The following is a 24375-nucleotide window of genomic DNA, read 5'->3' on the forward strand; positions in this document are numbered from 1 at the left end:
TTGGCAGGAGGAAAGCCCGGAGAATTCTGTATTTGGAGAAAAAAAATAAGTGAGATATTCTCTTGTGGGCCATAAAGGCTGAGTCTGTTAAGCAGAGTCTCAAGCAACTTGTTACTAGCTCATCAGATACAACAAATAGAGTCGGAGCTGGAAACCGCAAGAGGAAGGGAGCAACCAGCATTTATGCAATATGTTGCTTTTTAACTTTTTAATTGCTGGCTGCTCAATGTGTATATGTTAAGTTTGGGGCGTTATGTGGTTTGCATCTGCCAGCAGATGGGAGATGAGTCAGCAAACATTTCTTTCATGTAAGATGTTGCTGTGTTGCCATCTCAAACAGGTGTAATGTGAAGCATGGTAAAACATACTGGAAGTTAGAGTGACTTTAAGGCTCTGGTAATGTGACACTTGGGTTAGTATTTTGGTCAGAGCAGAGGGATAGGATCTCTCCTGTGTCTTAAAATCTGATCTGATAAAAAAGATACTAGGATCTTTGCTAATATCACTTCATCAGAAGAAGGGAAACATAGGTTTGCAAGAAATGAAGTTTGCATCAAATAAAGCTATTTTGTGTGAGTGCATTCATTGTGCTTTAAAATTAATAAGAATTTTCTTGGCAGTTAATGAACATTTAGTGAAGAAGCTTAACTTGACATTTGAGAAGTTCAATAAATTATTTTTTCTTTCTTGATTAAGGCATCTTTTAAGCTGTCACTTATACAAGCAAGAATTGTCACTTTTTAATGCATTGGGAGATCTTGTTGCATACTGATTCAGCTATTATTGCCTATTAAACAGTTTAGATTTCATGAGCCTTAATTTCCCTGCCCTTGGTTATTTTAAGCAGCCTGCTTCTATAAAGGCCATTCGTATTTCCATAAGCATTTATTACATGTTCAAGACACAAAAAAATGGACACATTGAAATACATGTCTTTGTATTTCTCTGACTTACCCCCCTGCCAAGGTCAGATTTGGCATAGTGAAGCCTAATGTTCATCCCAAATGTTTACAGAAACTACCTCTTCAGGCTCTGCAAAAATCAAAAGTTAAATTTCTTATGGCCTTTTTTGCTTTGTCTCATGTCACAAACTGTAGAGGTTGTTGGAGGTAGTTGTTTGTAAAGCATTGATAGCTCAAGGATACTAAGCAGGACATGGCTAAATTGGAACCATTTCCCACCTTTTTTTATTCTCCTATCTGTGCACACAAGTTGTCTTATTTTACCATTAATGGGGTTTGTACATGTGCAATGAGGGAATAATAAATATAAAAGGCAAATGGTTGTTATTTGGTGGCATGTCAATGGAGGTTGTTTCTGTTGATGATTATTGTTAGGGCTAGTCTTAGGGTAATAAAAGGTGACTTTGACCTGGTTCAAATGTATGTTTATCCATCTCTATTACTGTTTCTTGAGTATATGTGATCTTGATTTTTTTAAATGAAAAACTTGTCAAATGTCAGCAAATAGAGGTGTCTTTAAAGAAAAAGTCACTGGACCAAAGGTTTTTCAGTGCCATAAATATGATGAAGAAAGTGGTTCTTAGTGACCAAGTTTTTTTGTCAGCGAAGTAGCAATAACTCTACAAAGTAGCTGGTTAAATCTAGATAATTTGGAATAGCTTTTGGCTCTAAAGCTTGGATGTCCCTGCCCTTTGTCATGTCTCACCTTATAGTAAGCTGAAAAGCCTCATAATTATGATCTTATCCATTGGCAAGTGTCGGGGTTTCAACAAGAAAGGTTGTCTCATAAGCAGCTTGGTGTCCCTCCGCTAGTTACACTGCAAGACAGCTTGTGTCTCATTGAGCTTTTTAAACTAATTTTTCTCAAGCTGACCTGCTCCCTTGCCAGGGCCAATATATCATGTTAAAAAGCTGTTGAACCTGCCTGAAGGGGAAAGAGCAAGCAACAAACACTGTATGTACCTGGTATTTGGTTGCAGTGCTGATGCTGATCTGAAATGACTGATTAAAGTTTTGGCATGGTCAAAAAAACCCCAGAATAAGTTATCCATCTTCTGTCTTCCTTAGAGGAAAAATGGAAGACTGGGATCATGGGTGAAGTCAGACTGCAAGTGGTGTGGAGACTCTGTTTGGGCCTCTTTCAGCTGCCTTGCCTGGGCAGGGATCACATGGTTTCATTGGTGAGCCCTAGCATGCATAGCATGGTCAGATCTGTGCTTCTACCAGGCATCATCCAGGCTGTTGCCCTCAAAAAAGACTGCCAGTGTCTTCTGCTGGGACTTGCCACGGTGTATTGTCACCCAGCAGCTTGGCCTCTTGCAGCTCAGGAGCGGTTTCCCAAAACCACATAGGAAAATCAAGGCAGGCGTGACCTGGACTGATGGGTCCAGAGCCCTGCTGGGTCCCTCATCTGTATGACTGGTCTCTGCTGATCTGACCAGCAATGTTATAATAGTCTGTGCAAGGCAACTTGCTCCATTTTGAAAGTGGATTGAACTACTTTACTATATATAATATGCTAATAAATTATGAATGTCTTCGTAGGAACTAGTTCAGAGGATGTAGTGGGCTGGAAAGTTACATCCCAATTTACTATGCACTAGCTTCCTTGTGTTAGTAAGTAAGGGTGTATCTCAGAGCAATGTTGTAGACATGAATTAGTGCGCAGTAATTGGCAATCCTTTGTAGGAAACAGAAAATATGAAAGTGTTTATGATGTTAAGAAAAAGTGAGAAGAAAAAAGTTGTTTTGACTGTAACTTGAATGTAGAGGTAAAACTTCCTAAAATGAAATTTAGACTTTTCATCTGTTTTTACATTTTAACTTGCATTGAATCCCATAAAACTCAGTTTTAGTAAATTACTGCTTTCTTAGTTGATTTTTGAAAGACTGGAGATAAAAATTGTTTTTATGTTATGACTAAAAATATAGTTCTTGCATGAAATTACAGGCTGTCATGGACTCTTTTAAATCAAGTTGCAGGAATTCCATTTGGGAAAAAAAAAAAAAAGTATTTTCACTTCAATTTTTTCCAGTGGGAAGCAGCGACATCTCAGGGATTCTTTATATTCTATGTGGGTCACACATATATTCGCCACTTCTGTCTGAACTCAGCCTCATGAAGTTGTTAACTTTGCTATCCCATGCACAGTGCCTGTGATTGACTTGGATGTTGCAAATATATTCACTTTCCCCCAGAAAAAGGAACATTCATTAAATGTTCATTATCAATGTGCAACTTCTAATTAAAATAAAAGCCATTTTGTTTCTCAGATGCTCCCTACACTGTTGGCAGATGTTAAAAATTAGAACATGTGAGCTGAGAGAATCTCATTGGGGTCAGGGAGTTGGGATTTCCATTTCATAGTTGGCATCTGTTGATTCTTAGCTTCTCATCAAGGTGAATTCCAATTCTCCACAGCCTTTCTTCCTAATTGGAAATGTTACAGAGTGAATCATTCCTGCAGTTACTTGGTTAGAGCATTGAGAAGTCATTATTGAATATTAACATCAATTCCTCACGTTTGGCTGCAGAAAAACTCCTGTTTCTTAACTTTTGTCTGCTTCTTTTTTTTTTTTTTTTAGCATATCCTGCCTAGTACTGTTGTGTATAGCAAGCACTTGGCACTCGGTGAATGGGCACGACATGTCACGAGCATTCAACTAATAAGTGTGTCCCCTTGGGACTCTGGAAACCTCTCTGAAAGCAGAACCTCTCTCCTAGCGCAGACATTGCATCCCCTGTCAGATATTCGTCGCTGGGGCTCCTCTCCAGGTTTCTCTCTCTCCTCCCAACCTTGCCTTTCAGAATGGGAAATTCAGGTGTGGGACGGAGAACAGGACCCGTTTGTTGTAGTGTTGCCAGTTCAGTGCTAGCAGCATGCTCAAAGAGTCTATTGAGGAGCCTTTGAGCCTGGACACAAGACTTTTGTTTTCCTCGGGTCCTGCTCTGTAAAGGTCACGTTTGCATTTGCACAGTCAGAGGATTCCTGGGGTGGGGTGGGGGGGCTGTTGCAGACCTTCTGAAGGGAAGCACCTAACTTGTTCCCTGTCCACAGGCTTGATCCATAAACCTGCAAAACAGGAACATATAGTATAGGGACAATTGCAGGAGCCCTACCATACCCGTGCCTACTTTTTTTTCATGTGGATGGCTTTGCCAGGACACCAAGTCAACTTATACACTGGATTCTAAGAAACCCGCATCTTGTTTACTCGACATGAGGCCTGAGAAATCAGTTTACTAGGAAACAATGTATTTTTGTTTCTAAAGCCACTGGAGTGGCTTTATTTCAGTCATAGACATACAGAAAGCGGTGATTAGAGAAACAAAAGTGTCTTTAAAGGTTATGTATACCAAGGGACTCAAATAGCTGCATAGTACGGGACAGGTTTGTGGTTTAATACTTTGATACACGATATGGCACCACAGTAATCCATTAAACATGGTAATGTGGAGTCTTGACACTGAAGTTCACTTGTTTTCTTTTGCTGGACACAATGAAAGAAAATACTGAGGTATTCTGAAAGAACCATGACTAGATCATACAGAATGAGAAATTTAAAATCTGTTTCTGATTAATGTTGGCAATTATTATTGCATTTGTTACAAAGCAGAAATCAGCCTTTATTCAAAGCCAGCCTTTTGCATTCTCTTGAATAGTCAGTGGTGTTAGTACAGTGTAAACTGAACAGGATTTGGCTCTGGCATTCAAGCACAAGCTACTCTTTCACAACCACCTCCCTCTGTTTCTGCCTTTTCCTTGTGAGCAGTAAATCTTTCTGGGCATTTTATTCTGCTCTCCCAAATGTTGTCAGAATGTGCCAAGTACAAGGTTCCAGTTTCTTTTTGTAGTGCAAGAATTTAGCAGTGAAAGTTTCTATATGTTTATGGAAAGACAGATGCAGCTTTTAAAATACTTGGTAGTGCTTACATAAAGATACAGAAACATCTGAAAAAATGTTTATTTTTCTGTAAATTATTTCAACTCCAATTAATTTATGTTTTCTGCTGGGAAAATAATATTGATTATAAAAATGAAATGCTGGTTGGAAATCCTTAGGCTTCTGTAATAGAATATTTGATTCAGGATGAAATGTGAGAATTACAGGCTTGATTCTGCTGCTGCTGAAGCCAGTGGATAAATGCCCAATTGCCTTCAATTGGAGCAGGATCGAGTCTTCTCTTTTGCAGAAGAGTATCCTGAACAGTCAATAATCCTTAATCTCTGATTTAAAGCACTTCCATTTGGTAAACTTTTAGTTCTGTTTCAAGCCTGGAGCCATTTGGCTGAAATTGCATTTGATATATCTTCTGGAAGTCTGTTTTCTGAGTCTGTTTCTGTATTCTTAAATAGAAAAGAATATATTTATTGCAGCCACATCTCTAGATTGTTTGCCTATCGTGTTTGAAAATGAAAAAGGTATATGTGACAAGATGCTGTTTCTATGAAGTGAGCTCCATATGGAACACATTCCCTCAGTGTAATCAGGTGTGTTTGAGACAGATATGTAAAAGGCCCCAAATTCTTGGAAAACAATGTTTTGAGTGTTTGAGGTATGATTTTGTTTGTTTGTTTGTTTTTTTAAAGAGGCAACATGAATGATCAGCTCATAAAGATAGTCTGTGTGTTTCTTTGCTTGGATGCTGAACTCTGAGGTGTTAAAGGCATGCTATTTAACTTGGGTACTGTGACATAAAATGTGCACCTTGAATCCTTCTGGAGCTTTACCCATCTAAAATATAATAAATGGGTCATAGGATCTTTTAAAAAATGTGATAAAGAGAAAAAACAAATCTTACGGAAATTCAGATTTTTGTCATCTGCTTAGTTTTCCTCAAGGTTTTTACTGCAACCAAGAGGAAACACATTTATTTTTCAGTAAAGAAGAGTTTGGAATTCTCATAAGAACTCCAGAAGTCAGACAGTTATAAGTAGAAGATTAAGTATCACAGGATTTGCAGTAAAATCATGAGGGATGGGAATAGTATATATATCAAACAGTGGTTTGCAAAACCTGAAGACCTTTACCTCAGAAAATGTGTATGTTTGGGGCTTGATTTAGCTGCTGATTGTGAAATAGTTGTTCCTATTAATTTCCAGTAATAGTCTTATGGTATGTTCCAGGGCAGAATTTAGCTCAGCAAGTTCAGATTGAAATGCTAAGTGAGAACCAAAAAATTGAGAAAGTGGTAAATAATTGCAAGGTGTATTATTTCATGAAATATAATGTGGGTTAAGTCCCGCACTCTTTGCTGGAGCCTTACACAGGTAAATTGCTGTTAAAATGAAGCTCTTTTCTCTCCCTTCCTTCTGACCCTTTTGCTTTGCTTTTCTCTTTCATAGAGGCCCAGATGTGTTGGGACTAGGGGTAGACTATCACCCATTTTCCAGTGGATATTGTCTTCCTCAGGCTCCACAAAGTGTCCTATGGAGACTATAAAATTGTGTGTAGAGGCGAACAGACCTGCTTCAAACAGGGAGCTGTTGTTGGACCTATCACCCAGCCCCCTAAAGACCTGGTAGAAAAAGTAATGTAAAGTTCTACTTTTGCTTTTCACAGAATCCCTTGAAGAGATCATTGTAAAGTCATGGAAGTGCTAGTATCACATCTCTGTGCAAAAGTGTCAGAAATAGACCTGATGGAGACAACAACAGAAAGCTTTTGCACAGCTCAAAAGGTAGTTAGTGAGTTCTCTTGCTCCGCTGTCTGTTCTTGTCTCCTTCTGATAACGAAAGGAAGTATCAACGTCTGTGCTCTGCGATAGATATTAATCTCCCATATAGTTTTTTTTAGATCCTGTTCTCTTTCCCATAAAAACAAAACACCTTTGACATACATGGAGATGGTAGCATCTCCAGGTGATGTTGAGGCTGAGATTCTTTTTTGTTTGTGTTAAACTCTGGTTAGTACTTAAGGCAGCTATTTATGCATCAAATAACTAACTCTCAATCCAAAAATAGTTCCTGTTCTCTCTTCCCAAAGACCTGATGCCTTCCAATTCCTTGTTAATACCCGGTGTTTTAAGTCTTGTAAAGCTGACCTACTAGCTTCTGTTTTCAGAGAGAAACCTCTAAGACTTTTTCAAAGCTGCAGTTTCTGTACAGTGCGTCTGCTGTGGTGTGCTGGGAAGCATGATGAGAATTGACAGTTTTGACGTCTGTGATTTTCCTTCTTTGCCTGTTGAAGATGTAACACTTTTTACCTGCTTGTTCCATACCTGTCCCACAAGAACATTTATGCCTCTCCTATAACAATGTGCTGAAGGCTACTCTGTTCAGCAAAATTTAGTATATGGCCCCTTTGGAATAAAAATAGAAGTAATTTCAGAAATGCAGAGGGTGAGGGTCTCAGTTTTGTCATCAGCATTATGGGAAGCCTGAGGTTCCATCTCATGTTAGAATTTTATCTTGTTTGTCATATCTTTCCTGGTAAGTGAAAGTGAACAGAATAGCTTCTCTGAGTCATCAGTAAATAAAAGCTCGTGGGATTGACAGGATCTTTTTCAATCAATGGACCTCGAAGTCATGCACCTTTCTAGGCAGCATTGTTGTTCTTCTCTATCCTCCTGTGCACAAGGAACTGTAATTATGATAAGCATGATGAATGTGTCAGACTGCAGTGTCTGCAGTCTCCTGGAAATTCAGTTGTTTGTTTATACCTGTGAAAAAGCTACCTTTCTTCTGTGCTTTCTAACTGGAGCAAAAAGTAAAGCAGAAGATAAAGTTGTTTTGGGCATAGAACATTCTCGTTTATACATCTTTACCCTTCCACCATCTTCACTGTAGATGAAGATGACCTTTCAAAGTAATGCTGCCTGACTTCATAGATCTTAGCTATTCTAAGGCGAGATCAGTGGGCAGATGCTGTCTGTAACCCAGATAATTTGGATACGGTAGTTACCGCTTCTCCTTTCGGCGCTATACTGTTTCAAATGTCTGTTCCCTTGATATCTCCAAATGTATCGCTTTCATCTTTAACCTCATGTTGATTAAAACTGGAGTCCTGATCTTGCCGTATGAAATCAATACATGAAATAGATACATGGTTGCCGCTATTGGCCAGTGTCGTATAAGCCTCTTGGGTGTGCTTTCAGAAGTAATGTAAAGGAGGAAGTAGCAATGTGTTTATGGAACACATCAGGAGAGTACATCTTGTGGATAAAGGTGAGGGAGAGGAAAGAGATCATCGTTGGAGAAGTGAATAAACAAGATACTCTGCACAATAAATTACTGTAATTAGTGACTGAGGGCACTTAATAAGATAAGAGCAGGAAGGAGAGAAGTACAGGTATATTGACAGCCATCTCAAAAGGTTTTATCTTCATGGAGCATGGGTCAGTGAAACACTTTGCAAAGGACACAGAAGACTCAGAGCAATGGGACTGGGTGGTAGGAAGCAGCAGCATAAAGATATGGGAAATGAAGCTGAAAAATATTTCATGAAAAAAGGGGAGCAGGAGGGATGACATGTGGAGGGAAACACTTTCAGCTAAGAAAAATGCCTATTATCTTGCCCTTTATTTCTGTTTATTCAGCTGTATCTTGTTCTAGGCCAGAACTGTATTATCCTCTGTGTTTGGAAGATGCCTTGCATGCTTTTGTATACTACAGAGAGCAGTAGATACCATACAGTAGGCTATTATTACCTGCATAATAACAATCTATGTTTGAAGTAACACGTTGGGTTTTTTGTCTGTAAAGATTCTTCCACCAAAATCTAGGATTTTTGTACATGTGAAAAGTCCATGTGAATTTTTTCCTTAAGTTGACTAAATCTTGAGCAATGAAATAATATTTTTTTTAGTTTATGATTTAGTTGTCCAAGCCTTGCTCTAATCGTGAGTTATTTATCTTACAGTTGGTGTTTGCAAACAGGAGATGCTCCAGAAGAAGAATGCTGTTTTCGTGGATGGGGTCATCCTAAATGGTCCGATAATGGACTCAAAAGCAGGAGAGAAGTTTGTGGAAGAGGCCTGTAAGATTATAATGGAAGAAGTCATCCAGAAAGCTAATGATGTAACAGAAAAGGTAAAGCCATAGAGTGTTGTTGAGAATTCATAATGGAGATAAAGAACAGTAAATAAATTTTTTTCTAAACTGTATTTTATTGCATTTTAAGTAGCCTCAAAATTGCTTCTAGTCTGTGCCTGGCTCTGAAATAAAAAGACAGACTTACAAATTAAGAAAGATCATATTATAAAACCTTTCAATAACATAATTAGCATACATATTTGCCAGAAAATAATGAGTTTTTTCATCTTGGAGTACAATGGTCACTTTCTTTGAGATGACAAATGGGTGTAGTGTTTTTCTTGTTTGAGGTGGGGGAAGTTATTTGTTTGCTTCTCAGGGGCGCTGGTATTGGAGAAGGAGGAACAGTAGATGTGGTCCCACTGTGAAAGAGCAACATTTTATGAGGTTGCAATGGGTTTCTCTGAACCCCTGCTTAAGAGTCTGTATGGGAAGAGGAGCTGCAAATGAATCACGCTTGCCTTTGGGCATGCACTGGTTGCTCTCACCCCTTGGCAAAACAGCATCTGAAAATGCTGTGATTACAAATCCTTAGCTAAGGACAGAATTAGACCCACAGACCTCTTGCTTTTCTGCCTTCCCAGCATTCCCCACTCTAATTTTTATGGTCAAGCAATGCCTGAGACACCATAAAACCAAGATCCCATGAGACCAGTTTACCAGAGATATTTTCTGGTGGCAAGCTATCCTGCAATGGGCAGTTATGTGAAACCAGTGCTGAATGTGGTGCTTACCTTCTACCTTTAAAACCCCTTCCTCTTGGCTAACCTGTTCACTGCTGGTGTCTACCCCCTCCCCATCACTAGGTTTGTGAATGGCAAGCCCCCGAAACACTGAAGCAGATTCTTGACCTGGAAATGAGGGACACTGGAGAATCTCATCAGAAACTCTTGCAACTCTGCCGGGATGTTATACAATACAGCGTCAAAACTGGTAGGAATGTGATTTCTAGTGAAGTTATTTTGTATGCTAACTTAGGAAGACAAGATAATGTTTACAAAGTTCTGTCACCTTTCAGGAAACCGGGAGTGTGAATGTTTGTTTTCTGCCTGCCTATACAAGTACGCAAACATTTGGCCGTGTTTCCCTTGTTTCACTGAATGCTGGCCACCATAGGTTTGACTAAAATGTGTGATCATGGCAAACTAATCGAAAACTAATTCCTGTAATGCCATTGACATTAGTGGTAGATTCTGTCATTTTGAAGCCTTGTGAAAGTCACCTAGACAGGTATGATAAAACAGTCTAGCAAAACAGGCAGGAGAAGGACTGTTGTGTGTGATTCCCTGCTGTCTGAGTGGTGGAGTCGCCAGCACTGCCCTCATACGTTCTTACTGATGATTACCCTACATTTACTATTGTTCTTTTTGAGCAATAGTCTTACAAGGTGTTAATTTGCTGATAGGCAGTAATTCCTGTTCCAGACACTGTGAGAAGAGAGCCTGCAGTGTTTCAGAGACAGTACACCACATCTCTGCAGGATTAGTTCTCTACAGCTAACCTTTCTGCAGCATGTGTAGTATAATTCAATCTTAGCGAGAAGAGATGAACAACATCTGTTCAGGAAATAGCGCTGTGGATCAGTAGCTCAGGATTTCAGATGTGTCATAGCTTAGGCTGTGTTTTGGAAGGCGAGAAGGACATTTGATACAGTTAGTTGTGCATTTTCAGGGCATGTACCCTGCTACAGTCACTGTTGCTACAAAGCAAAACCGTAAAATAATTTTGAGAATGAACGCATGCCTTTGAAAACCGTAGAAAAGTAGCAATACTGATCTACAGGGGGAGTGCACTCATAATATGCAGATATAATTACTGAGTTACTGGAAGGTGTTCTGTTTATTTTACTTTTGGAAATTGCCTTTAGATTTTCATTTGTTACACTATGTCACCTTAGAAAAGATACTGTATATAAAAATATGCTGTGCAAATGGTCTTTAATCTAAGTATAAACATTTATTGAAGCCCCAGATATAGAATAAATGGAGCCATACAATTTACCTGGTTTTGCATGTAAAAGTACTATGCTGTGGATTAAAATTTAGGCGGTGATCCCACTGCTGAACTGACTTGTTTTTATAGTCAGCAGTAGTACAGCATTTTCTCATAATTAGTTATATCAGTGTTTCAAGGCAGGTAAACAAATCCTCTTGTCATTTTAAGTCTGCAGCAAGTTCTTCCAAGCTGTTATACTGCTTCTCTCTCTCAATACTGAGACTTCAGGGGGAGCACAGGCACAGCTGTCTGGGATCAGCAGGTTACTGTATTTACACTGCTTAGCAAAATTTGGCCAAGCATCCATCGTGGCCTCTCAAGACCACTGTTAAAAGCCACTGTGTATACTCAATTGTCAATCCCTTTTCTTTTTTTAATTTGTAAGGTTTGCGAACAGCCCACATTCATTCTGTGCGCTACTTACATCTCTCAAACCTTGTTTTGGGACCTGAAAGTGCTTATTAAATTTACTTTCAAAGGACTGTGTAACCTAAGAAAAGGGTAGTAAGTCCAGAAAATACTGAGGGAACAATGGAGTGAATTGTGGTTTGCAGTGATCAGTGTTCAACTGAGAGGGCCTGTGATATAGTCTCTTTTCGTGTATATCCTGTCACTGCCTGCTTTTCATCTGTATTTTCAGGTCATCCAAGATTTTTCAATCAGCTGTATGCTGGAATAGATTATTACTCGTTAGTGGCTCGTTTCATTACAGAAGCACTGAACCCGAGTGTGTAAGTGTAGTTCTTTGTCCTCTTGATGATGAATTAGCATGCTTTTTGGAATAACAACTTTTCTTGCTTCCCCCCACTTCTGATTTCTGTTTTCAGTGTTACAGAGAAGGTAGGAATTGTGCAGGAATTTGGGAGAGAAAACAGTCTGGATTGGCTAAATAGCTCACAAGAAGGTTGGCTAATCTGATGAGCCCTTTTCTTCTAGCTTGTGAGGTGGTGCTCAAGAGGAGAGACCTTTGTTTTTCAATGCTTTTAAACATAGACTTTTATCTTACTTAGTGCATAAAAATGAATTAATCATCAGACTTACTCAGTCGTTCATTTCCTTTGAAGTATTCTGCACAGAGTTGAATGCAAATGGTTACCTGTCTACTGTTTACTTGCAAATGTAAAGCCCAAACAAAAAGTAATTGTTGCTTGCAATAGATCATTATAGCTGAAATTTAAGCGTGTGACCTATATTAAAAGCAAACTCTGATTCATTACTTTGAGAATGGAAATGTCAATGTGATGCTATCAGGAGATAAGCAGTTGCTCTACTGGGTCAGATCCATAGTGTTTTTAGTTTAGAGTTCTGCTGATGGTGATCAGCTTCTGATAAATTAGAGGAAGGTGCAAGAAACCTTTTATTTAGTTTTAGCAATATTCTGTGGCATGAGTTCTGTAGTCTTGATACCAGTCATGATGCTTTTATTTTTGTTCAGATATACATATGAAGTATCACCTGTGTTTCTGTTGGTGGAAGAAGCAGTCATCAAGAAAATGATTGAGTTCATAGGCTGGGAAGAAGGTGATGGTATATTTAATCCAGGTAGGAACAGTTCAGATTTCAAGCTGAGTCATTATAAACCAACTAATACCAGTAATTTCATAAACATTGGATTCGTGTAGAATATTTGAAAATGCATGCAAAAATCCAGTGATGCACACACACAACGATTTAATCCAGGCTTATTTTACGCGTGTCTAGTAATAATTCTGTGAATCTGATCAGCGAATGAATGAAAGCAGTTCTACATTAAATATAGTTATGTGGAAATTAATTGTGTGTAACTGATGCCCTTCCTGACCTTATTAACAACAATACCAACAGCCTCATTGGACTGAGTCAAATTGGTTGACAGACAGGGAGCTGGTTGACATGCTAGACACCAGCCAGTGGTGCCTGAAGGCGCTGATCTGTGTATCCTGCCTACCAACTGTGGGAGCCAGAGTTTATCTTAGTGGGAGTGTCATGAGCTTAATTTCTTTGAGTTTTGTTAGTTTTTTTTAAATGTTATGATAAGGCCAACCAAACAAATATTTCTTAAGCTTCTTGATAATGTTCAAATGCAAAAAAGCAGCGTAAAGCAGCGTTCCAGCCCACTGTATTGAAATAATGAAACATAATTATATTATTCCACCGATTATTTGGATAACAAATTATTAGGCTAGACGTAAAGCTTTTCTATCTAATTTGGGGGTGAGAAGTTAAATGAGTATATGGATTTAAACGCCCCTCCAAAACCAAAACAAAGTCAGTAACTCTAGCCTACATGTAAGTAGTAGAAAAATAAACTAAAAATCCCCTAATTTAAAAAAAAAAAAAAAAAAAATATATATATTCATGGTATGGATTTTTTTCAGGTCAGATTTGATGTGTATTTTCAGTTGAATCCTTGCTTTTGTGGCAGAATTGCTTAATTAAAACTTTATGAGATACTGTCAAAAGATAAATGAATTCTACTTTTTTGTGCTAGTTTTATGTAAGGGTTTTTCTTATTATTTTGGTTTTGTTCTTCTAAGTGAATAAAACCTGTCCAGATCCTTACCTTGCAGATCTTCCAGTTCCCACTCACTGTGTTTTATTTCTAATGGCTTTTTTCTCCCCATAATACTCTGAGGGCTGGTTGCCCAAGAGATCTCCTAGGCTCTGTACGGTGCAGCCACAGCTGAGCTCAGTGCAGGCAGCTGAGCTGGCACTGCTTCAGTGTAAATGGGAAGGAACTGTTGCAGGATATTCTCTGTTGGGGAGGACTGTTTGGGCACAGTTCTTATTCTTCAGGAAATATCCCCAAAGAGCATTCAAACACGCTCTGTTCTCATGCATGCTGCAGAGCCCAAGGTTCATTTTATGTCTGTAGGCTTTTGGGGAGGAAATAAGCTATGATGGATTCATCTATAGGCTAACTGTATGGTTTATTTTTTACCCTAACAGGTCAAGCACTCAGATGCAGGACAGGTGCTAGGACTGTAGCTAATGTGATGTTTGCATGTCTCTTTCTGCAGGTGGCTCTGTTTCTAATATGTATGCTATGAACTTAGCAAGATACAAATTTTGTCCCGAGATAAAGGAAAAAGGGCTTTCAGGTTTGCCAAGACTAGTCCTGTTCACTTCGGAAGAGGTAAAAATAAAATAAAAAGCTTTTTGAACTTTATTTTTCAATGGCTGTAAAATTATATAATTTGCATATCTGATGGGGCACTGGTACAATAAATTTGTCATCAGTATATGATGTGGAATGTTAGAGCTAAGTGGAGAAGTCTGGTGGTAAATTTCCCTGCAGAAACTTCCTTGCTTCCGGAAAACAAACACAGATGTTCCTGCTCTTGGAAGCTGCTGATATAAGAATAGGTTGTATGTGGGGCAAACCTGAAGCAGAATGCATGTGGCGTGTTGTGGAGGTCTGCAGCATTTGATTTCCCACAGCATAAAGTCTAGCAGGAGCCATAGGTAGGTTTTGGATGTCAAAGTTTTTTTCTGCAGGTTTAATTTGTACTAAGCTGAGCACTTGTGGACCTGTGAGATGGTCTCTGCAGCTCTCACTCTGCCCTATGTCTGAATACAGATTGGTTGTGGTACAGAACCAAACCCACCATAAAGCATTTTGGAAAAAAATGCTTCATATTTAGACAGTTCTTCTTTAAATAATTAAAAATATGTGGCTAGTTTTAAAGTTTTTGAATAATATCTGCCCAAACTGCCTGTGGGAAATTGAATTATATTCATACATTTATTCTGAAGCTAATTTTTTGAGGCTTTTTTCTCTTGCCTGTCCATCCAAGTTTGAGTTTATCATTTGATTAGTACAGAGTTGTTATTAATTCTGACTTCACTATATAAAGGCCCCAATGGAAGTGAGAACCTTGTTGTACTAAGAAGTATATAGTTGCTAGAATAATTTTAGCTCTTAAGTTTATGCTCCAAACAGTTTGCAGTGTAAATAGATGAGAGGCTTATTTTGAAGAGGCCCGAGGGATGAAGGCATTGCATAAGTTGTCCAAGACAGCACATATATTTTGGAGCTGAATCCAAATGTCCCAAATAAAGGGATTTTTTTTTTTTTTTCCCCCCCGGCAAAATATATTTAGGTTTTTTTCTTTCTGAAAAGTGTGTATATGAAATGACATGCCAGTTCATACCTAATCCAGCACATTACATCTTAAAAATAGCTAAGGAGGAAAAAATGAGGTTGAAACATGTTCCGTCAACGCTTTTGAAGTGAAGCACATAAAATTTTTATCATGAAGTAACATTTTATTTCACTTCAAGATTTAACTAAGACATATACTCTTGTACTCTAAAACAAACAAGCATTTAATTTCATGACAAAAGAAATTTTATTTGACCCCCAGAGTAAATTATTTTGATGCCTTTGCTTCACCAGAAAGACCAAAACCATAAAACATAGAATTGACCAGGAAAAATAAACTGGTAAATTATTTGTAAGGCAATGTGCTTGATCTTTAATACTTTACTTGATTCACAAAGCCATGTTGTCTTTAGTATTCAATAACCACTTGCTCTAAAACTGCCACTTTTAGTAGTTAGATATTGTGACTGTTGTCGAATATCTCTAGTGTTTATTCATGGTTATGAGGGAGGACATGAGCATGTTCATATACACTTATTTTAGATCCACCTGTACTAAGTCCAGGTTACGTTACCTTTTGGAATTTTTGTTCAGATATGTCATATTGAGAATATATGTAATAAATAGCCCACACTGATGATAAGTACAGAAATGCTTCTTTTATTTAGCATTTTGTGCCTTTTTTTTTAACTGAAGGGTACCTGGAGAAGCAAAATGATCCTGGAGAAGTTAACAACCTGTGCTTATCTTTGACGTGAATCAGGCAAACAGTGTTGGCGTGGAGAAGCCATGAGGCTATAATGAACTGAGAGTATTGATAGGGAGTCAAAACACATGGCTGCTCAAGTCACTTGTTTTATTTTAGGGCTTGGCTTTAACTCTGTGTTCAAATGAAATTATTTTGCCTTGAGTTGCCAAGTCCCAAAGTTTCAGTCTGGCACTTGGCAGACTGAAAGTGTTGCCTTGCTGTAGAGCAGGGGAATGCATGGACTTGTCAGTGACTTAATTTTATGTGATCTGGGGCTATGTATTTTTTTGTATGTTCTTGGGTAACATGAAGGTGTATGTTTAACGCAGGGCCCACCCAAGGTTCTCGCATGCTCTGTTTGGCCTCCAGGAATAAAAAGGCTCCCTGTTCCTGCAAGTAAAATGCTTAGCTACTTAAAATTATGGTGATACACAATGAACACTGTTTATGCTACTAGTCCGTAGTTCTCTTGCTGGACCATTACAGAGTAATTACTCTTGAGACAGTAGCAGTAGTAGATAAATTGTTATATCCCACTTTCTTGAGGCATGATTTGTGGCTCTGTGGGAGCTGAATACAGTTGTAGTTATAGATGTCAGCCCACCTTTTTATCGCTTTTTGCTGTTTGAGTCCCATCTGAACTTTATTCTGACCCAAGAATGTATTGCATTGATCTGGAAGGTAGAAATCTGCTAAATTTGAGGTAACTGAGGGTAGAAGAAGATGTGTAAACAGTTGAAATGTACATGCTGATACGAGCAGTTTTTTTGATGCAATGAAACTAAATTCCTCCCCAGTGCAACTTGATCATGAAAGTAATAAAGTGAGAGAACACATTAACTCACCATGTCGTCCCCTGTTGAAATTACAACAGACAAAAATGAGTAATAAAACAATCTCATAATAATGTAATTGCTTTATGCAATCATGTTTCTAGGAAACTTTTCAAAATCAAGAAAATACAAATTTATCTTCTGTTTTAATGAGCACAGGGGGAAAGTACCTTGCCTTTGCAAATGTTATTAGGAAATGAAAACTATGTCTAGCTATAGTTAAAACAGTACAGCAGCACATCTTTAAATGCACTGTTCTAGTTTGAACTTGTGCTCAAAGGCATTAATTTCTTGCTACAAATGACTACAGATTAATAATGTGTCCAAACAAACAAAACTGCAAAAGACATGGCAAGAGTAATCTGAACTCACAGTATTTAAAATTATGTATATAATCTAGATACAAATAATACTTTTTCTCTGGATATTTCTTTGTCTTTTTTTGGAAGGGGAACTGTGAACAAGTGAATTAGTTGACACTGTTGTGACTGGAGCTGCTAAATGTTCTCTGGTATATTTTTTTTCTTAAAATGATTTGGTGTAATTTAGCATAATGGCTTCTAGTAATGATAGTGGGGAAAAAAAAATTCTTGTATGTTTTCTATCAGTATAATTGAAAGACTACTTTTTTCATCAAAGAAAGCATATTCCAAGTCTATGTAGTAGCATAAGTCTTGTCCCTTTTCTGTCCTACTGAAGACCTGACAAAATTTTCCAAGAGGCGCAGAAGTACTTGTGGAGGCAAGAAATAATGTATCTTGCAGCTTGTTTTGTTTTGGTATTCCCTTTGTTCTTCTCTTTCCCTCTGCTTTTTGGTATAATCTCTCAGGTGCTCAAGCGTCTTTTATCTTTCTCCCAGTCTCCCGTACCACTTTTTATAATAAAATGCATGATTTAGTGATTGCCTGTTTACTAGCATACTGAATTTGCAGGTCTACTGCTTTCTCAGTTTGGAGCAATCAGATTATTACTGGTGATTCATACCTTTCATTTGAACCTAATGGATAGAAATCAGTGATGGAGGCAACTTGTATTTTAAGTGATTCACTAATCAGTTGAAAACATCTCCAAACTTCTAATGAACAACACACAGCCACTCTACAATCATTATGACCATTATTGATGTAATGTAAGACTAATTATCTACCTATGTATCTTGTTATTCTTGTAACAGTCTAAATGAAGGATCCCTAGAGGCTTTCTGGATGTGTCATGTTACAAAATTAAACTTTCTTAAAACTACCTGATAGCATCAGGTAGTGTCTTTGTATGCCTTTATTTAAAAAGTGGGTGATGGTGGAGGAAACCTTCTTCTCAAAAAGATGATGAGCCCTTTGGGATGATCCATCTCATCAAAATAAGCGTGACAGGCTTTAATACCCTTAATATATTCATGCCCACACATTAAAATGTTGTACATTTTTCATAATTATGTTCTGCAGTAACTGCATTTGTGTGAACTCTCTGGAAGAAAATGGAATTAATTAACCACCTGGCTTCACCTCCTGTATGAAAAGTAACAATTCTAGACATCTTCATGGTTGCTGGAGTATGCGTTATTTTAACTCTTCAGTAATAATGTGAAAAACAGCCAATTTTATTTTTTGAGAAGAGCAGTGATAATCCGAAGCTTGGATGATCTTGATTCTCAGAAGAACTGTGTAGTCCTATGAAATGCTGCATACTCTCAAAACTGACTCCATTGCTATGAGTGGGTAGGCAGTTGGCACGCTGCAGGTTATTCAGACTGGTTTTGACATCTAAAAATATCTTCAGATTAAGAAGGTTACTGTATCTTGAATTCCTAGACTAATCTTGAAGATGGATTAAGCCAAGATCAGCATACACTTATTCTGGAATAAGACAAAATGTTCTTATGCTTGAATAACACTATCCACAGTAGAACAGGTCCTTATAGAGGTGGATGTTGGAAATATGGTAAGATATACCTTGAATATTTGTTTAACAGAAAAAAGCTTGTAAAAAGTACAGAGTGGCCTGTGGGCTTGAGTATCTTTCTCACCAGAGCCATTTTACCACATTCTGATTGAATAAACACCCATTTCTAACATCCTTTGAGCAGGTGAAGGGGCCTCTTTTACACTCACTTCACAGGCTTCAGACACTAATGCCCTTTATTCAGTACAAAGTGAAAAATGGGCTGCATGTATCTGTACTCATTCAAAGACATCTCTGTGATGAGACTCAGCTAAAGTTCTTTGCTGAAATAGTAACTTCATTTTCTGCAAAATGCAGACAGGTCCAGACTGGAACCTTTTGCAAAATCCATATTAACTTCTGAAGATGTGCTGAGTCCTGTCTAAAGTCCGCTTGCTTTCATTATGGCTTCTAAGATTTATGTTCATGTGAACAACCTTCACAACACTATGATTTTCAGATCCTTTTTCAGAGGTAGGGCTTTGAAAGCCTTAAAGTCCCAATTGTACCAGATCTAAAGGCTTTGGTAAGTCTTGGGACTTGACCTCTTTGATCCTATGAACAGAGTTGCTGGATCAGGCCAACGGTCAGTTTAGCATAGTATCCTGTCTCTGGCAGTGGCTAACAGCTGATGTTTAGAGAAAGCATATAGAAAAATTACAAGGATAAAGTGGTAGAGGCTTTAGATATATCATAAGATACATCCTAATTAAGAGTCCAGTTTCCAAGGACTGGCGCTTTTGGACTTTCAGACCTATTAGTTGCTTCTAGGCTGTTGAGTTCAGTAGCCTTTGGACCTTTCTTATGTATTTCCTAACTCTTACACTCATTGATACTTTTGACTCAGTTCTATTAAAACATTTTGAAGCAACAATTCTTCCCTGATGACACTTCAAAATTTCTACTTTTCATTCTAATGCAGAACCAGCTTTAAAAAATTGTATGGATTAGACCTTTTATATTTTATTTTTTTTTAAGCCCACACTTTAAACATGGTGCATATATTTTTTTGTCTTATTTTCCTCAGCCTTCAGTGTGTGTCAGTTGTTAAATACAAGATAGTCTTAGTGCTGTGTAGCTTTGTGAGTTTGCTTTTTGTGTCAGGATATGCTGTTGTCATGACTGTTAGCTACTATTAAATTAATTTCAGTGTCACTGTTCCCTATGCTAAGGAATTTATTTCTTTCATTTTAATTGCATACTTAATTTTTTTTTTCATGCCTCTCTTATTTACAGTGTCATTACTCCATGAAGAAGGCAGCCTCCTTCCTGGGTATTGGTACAGAGAATGTTTACTTCCTCAAAACAGATGAAAGGTAAGCAAGCAAAAGCCATGGCTGTGGTCTCTGAGCCTTTTTAAAATGCAGTAGTGCTGTACATAACCAACCTATTTGAATGTAACTGAAAAAGTTTTAAATCTGTGTCCCTTAGAGGTAAGATGATACCTGAGGAACTGGAGAAACAAGTCCAACGGGCCAGGAAAGAGGTGAGAGGGGGAGAGAGAGCATGAAGGAGAGGAGGAGTGTATGCAGACTGTGTGCTTGTGTCTGAGTGAAAGGAAGGAAAACTGAGAGTGAGTGGAATCTTAAAAATAGGGCAGTTAATGTAACAGTGTCTTTCTTACAGGTGCAATCTGTTTGCCACAAACTTGTGGAACAAGCCAAGACTTCTAGGTGCTACACTCTTACAAGGGAGAAAAATTCCAGAGGGTGTTTATTACTAATAAAAGTCCTGAGTACAACACTGCTCTGAAGTATTTAGCACGCTTCTTCTAGGATTTCTTTTGTCCTTGATCCTTTTTTAAATGGATGCAGTATTTGTTTTCCTTAAATGATAAACAAAAACTGTAGGTTTTTCAGTTAATTACAGCAGCTATTGCTCTATCCTCTGCAGTGAGCAAGAACTGTAACATGTGTGTCAGTCTCTAAAACTATTATACAAGCTACAAATGCTAAATTTGGTCCTTTCTAGTATTGTATCAAGAGTGCAGAGATTCCATCCTGTGACTCTTTTCCCCCAAGGACTTCGCCAAGTATAAAGTCAAAGGCCAGCATTTGGAAATGTACTGGTGTGTGTATTCGGACAACATTAACATACATTCCCACAATCTTTAAGACAGCACTTACTATAGTCAACATGATTTATTTCAGAGAGCTTGGAGGACTGAATGTGAATTCTAAGGCACAGATCATCTTCTTGTGGCTTGGTTAGCTCACCTTATTTCTCACTTCCAGTTTGTATCAGAGCAGTAGGATTCAAAGCTCAGCCTTTAGTCCACGATCTGTGAATACCAAGTCAACAGGTGCAATGTCCATGGTGTGGACGATGCCTACCATGGAATCCTACCTTGGGAAACCTACTTTTGTGTCTGATTGATAGAAGAGCCAAGGCAGTGCTGTCTTGTCATGCACTGGCATGGGCACAACAGCTTTCGCTAAGATCTGATTTAGATACATCTTCTGCCAAACAACCATCTCTTCTTTGAGTTTCACGCTAGATAGTGTAACTATTAATACATGGTGGCCCTAATAACCTAGCAAACTCTCTTGCTTGCCTCTTTCTGTACTTTGCATTATTTGTGGAAGACAACCTGTACTTTACTCATTTGAGCAGGCTGGGGGAAAAAGGACTGAAATAAAATGGAGCAAGAAGAAGCAGGCTGACAGGAGAATGAGTTCTTTGCTCTTGCAAAACCAGAGTTCTTGTTTGTTGATGTAATAATAAATTTAATGGCTATTTGAAAGAAATCATCTGGCATTTACGATTTAAAAAAAAAAGGTCAACCTCAGTATGGTGCTCTGCAATTTAAAAACAAATGTTCTATATTAAAAAGCTCAGCTTTACAGGAGAACACTATTTCACTTGCATTTTAATGGAAGTTACAGGTTTATTGGAAGGTTTTCATTTTATCAGAGCTTCAGTAAGTGTGTCTGTCCTTGATAAAGTGCTACTTTACAACTTTTACAGAAGGACACTTCAGTGAATTACAGTAAATATTCTAATGACTCTAGACAACAGAGGATGTATTTGTTAGTGACAGGAGCACAAAATGATCACTGACTATGAATAGCAAGAGTCTGAGGTCTTTTTTAGAGAATTTAGTCAGGAAGATTTATTTAACTACATTGTCAAGAATAAAAATTTAATTCCCTTTGTGGGAAAAATGTAACAGTAACAATCTTTGGAATTTGTAGAGATCCTAGACTGGCCCCCATATTCAGTCATGTTACCTACTGGCTGCTGGGGGACCTTTGACTTTGATGTAACTGCAGGAGAAAATTGGCGAGAACACTAACAGAAACTAAGTGCAGCAGATATATCTTTGCCTCACTTGCAAGTGTTTTGTACTTGAGCTTCAGGCTGGTTTGTAAGTTTGATTGACTTTTGTGGTACGTTGTACTAGGAATGAATGACCAAAAAGTTAATTATATGGGATTAATTTAAATTCATTCCAAGGTTACTTTTCACTGCTTTAGCAATTTGTAAAGAAATTTTAAAATATAAATAGATCATAATTACGTACCATTCTAACAATACTCTACACTGTTAAAGGAGTATAAAACTGTCAGAGTGTAAATGTGAATCAACCCTGTTTGTCTCTGTAGTAGATGTTTAAAAGTGGCAACAATTTTTTTTTTTTTTAAAGAGAGATCAGATTTCAGCTGAAGTGAAGATACATAAAAGACTAGTGTAGAGTTTGATTTTTTTTTTCAGCTGATGTCTGATTTCAGTGAAGCTACATTGAGTGACATCAGCAGAGACACTTACATCATCTGAGAGATTTAATTCACTGCAGATGAACTCCAGGGATCCCAGATTATACAATTTAATAACATCTTCAGTTCGTCTTCAGTAACTATATTGTTGTGCTGCGGGCCAGGTGCAGAAACGTGCAGAGGAGCTCCTTCTGCATGTATTTGCCAGCAAGTGAGACCGCACAGTTGTTGCTAGGGCTGGTACCCTCAATTTCATGAAGTTGTTTCAGACTCCACCAATTCTTTTCACTGTTTCAGTTTCTGCTCCGAAGTAGGCATAGGCACATACATCTGCAAGGGTAGGTGCCAGCTGGTATATGTGGCCTAGGCTGCTATGGTAATTGCACCCCTGGTATGAGTTGAATGGGAAAGCAGTGAGCAAAGCCACTGAAACCAAAATGGATGGCTTGTGAAGATTGTCTGAGACTGCAACATGACAATAGTTTTCATTATTCCACCTGTCTAACCTTGAAACTGTCTGAAAGGTCTCTCTCCTAATATTCAGTTACCATCTACAACCCTTCCTATTTTCTAGACAGAAATAGGAGCAAGACAACAGTGCTTTGCTGTAGACCAGGCATTGGGATCAGGTAGCAATGACTGTCCCAGTCACTGTCTGCGGCGTGCCAGTGCTGCCTAAGGCAAATCATGTTCCCTAACTGAAGGTTCCTCTTCACCAGGCGAGAATAGGGACATTGTAGAGACACAGGTGGAACCCCTAGAGGGATGAGCCCTTTCCTTGCATGGGTAACCTGCTGGCTGAGCTAGTAGCTTTATTTTATTCAGCAGAATAGCAGCAAATATGGTAGTAAAATGTGGAAGACTGAGAAATTACAATCAGTGTATAAAGAGAGATGTCAAATATCTGGTATGTTTTGATCTTGACAAAACTAGCATCTGTCAAAGCAGTCTGAAGCTGGTGAAGTCTGCCCTGGGATGGTGTTAACTGGAAATGGAAAATGCCTTTTTTTTTTTTTTTTTTTTCTTCTTTTTTTTTCAAAAAGAGTCAGCACTTTTAAATGCAGTACCTTCTGCTGGGAAACTAAAATGTAGACTGTCGCATCGTTGTCCTACATTCCTAGACCTTTTTATACTTTAGCTCTGCAGATATACTGGAGGAAATAAGCAGTGCAAGTGACAATTTTTTGTTTTGAATCCTATTGCAGGGGTCAGCACCATTTCTTGTCTGTGCTACAGCAGGCACAACAGTGCTGGGAGCGTTTGATCCTCTGGATAAAATTGCAGATATCTGTGAAAAGCATGGCCTCTGGCTTCATGTTGACGTGAGTTTGTATACTGTGTATTGTTGTTTAGCATTGCTTTTTTATGATTGCTATTTTTCTTTAACTGTTGATGTTTCTTTGTAGAAGTAAGTTGGGCTCTCCTAACTTTTTATTTTTTTGCATAGCGAACAGAAATACATTCTCATTTGTCTCTGTTACATGTGCCGAAAAACAGCAAATAATTTGGCTGTGACAAGCTGTCAAAGCTATTTTGTCATTGTCGGGTTATATTTCAAAATTATTTTAAAATCAATTTCTTCTTCTTGCTACCTCCTAAAAATGCTTCAAGGGTGATTATATACAAATATAACTTTGGATTCTTTCCACATTCTATTGGAGAATGGACGCATTAGAATTGTAGTGTATGGTTCATACAGGTTAAAATAAAGGTATATTTCTGACTCAACCAGTCATAAATTATTCTGTTTCATATTTACAGGCTTGAGTTCCCTGTAGATCTCCTTGCATTTTCCTAAATTGTTCAGAAAGTTTTCTTTTCTCATTCCTTTATAATTTTAGGTTTAGATGTTAAAATCCATTCATGAACCTTTTTGGAATAATCATTGAGCCTTTTTATTACCTGAAAGAGTTAGCTCTAAATGTGTTTTTCTAAAACTAGATCTCTTCATATTTTCTAAAATTGCATTCTCTTTATAATTGCAATGCCACAAATCCAGAATGGCTAGATTAAAAGCAATGGAGCGACGAGAGAATCTGGAGCAACATTAATGGAGAGTTTTA

The 24375-nt window shown here is 38.0% G+C and overlaps 1 protein-coding gene across 1 annotated transcript in view; it reads left to right on the top strand.

The window, feature by feature from the left end:
* Nucleotides 1-541: 541 nt before the first annotated feature.
* GADL1 (glutamate decarboxylase like 1) overlaps nucleotides 542-24375 on the top strand; it is a gene marked incomplete at both ends in the record, with an annotated part of 80106 nt that continues 56272 nt past the window's right edge. The window contains 9 exons of the mRNA XM_082311364.1: nucleotides 542-572; nucleotides 8826-8995; nucleotides 9805-9931; nucleotides 11634-11724; nucleotides 12429-12535; nucleotides 13993-14108; nucleotides 19833-19912; nucleotides 20028-20082; nucleotides 23518-23634. Of these exons, the coding sequence (XP_082167490.1) occupies nucleotides 542-572; nucleotides 8826-8995; nucleotides 9805-9931; nucleotides 11634-11724; nucleotides 12429-12535; nucleotides 13993-14108; nucleotides 19833-19912; nucleotides 20028-20082; nucleotides 23518-23634 (894 nt within the window). The remainder of the gene's footprint in view (nucleotides 573-8825; nucleotides 8996-9804; nucleotides 9932-11633; nucleotides 11725-12428; nucleotides 12536-13992; nucleotides 14109-19832; nucleotides 19913-20027; nucleotides 20083-23517; nucleotides 23635-24375) is intronic.

The sequence above is a fragment of the Platalea leucorodia genome (assembly GCF_965183815.1).
Source record: "Platalea leucorodia genome assembly, chromosome: 1".
NCBI lineage: Eukaryota > Metazoa > Chordata > Aves > Pelecaniformes > Threskiornithidae > Platalea > Platalea leucorodia.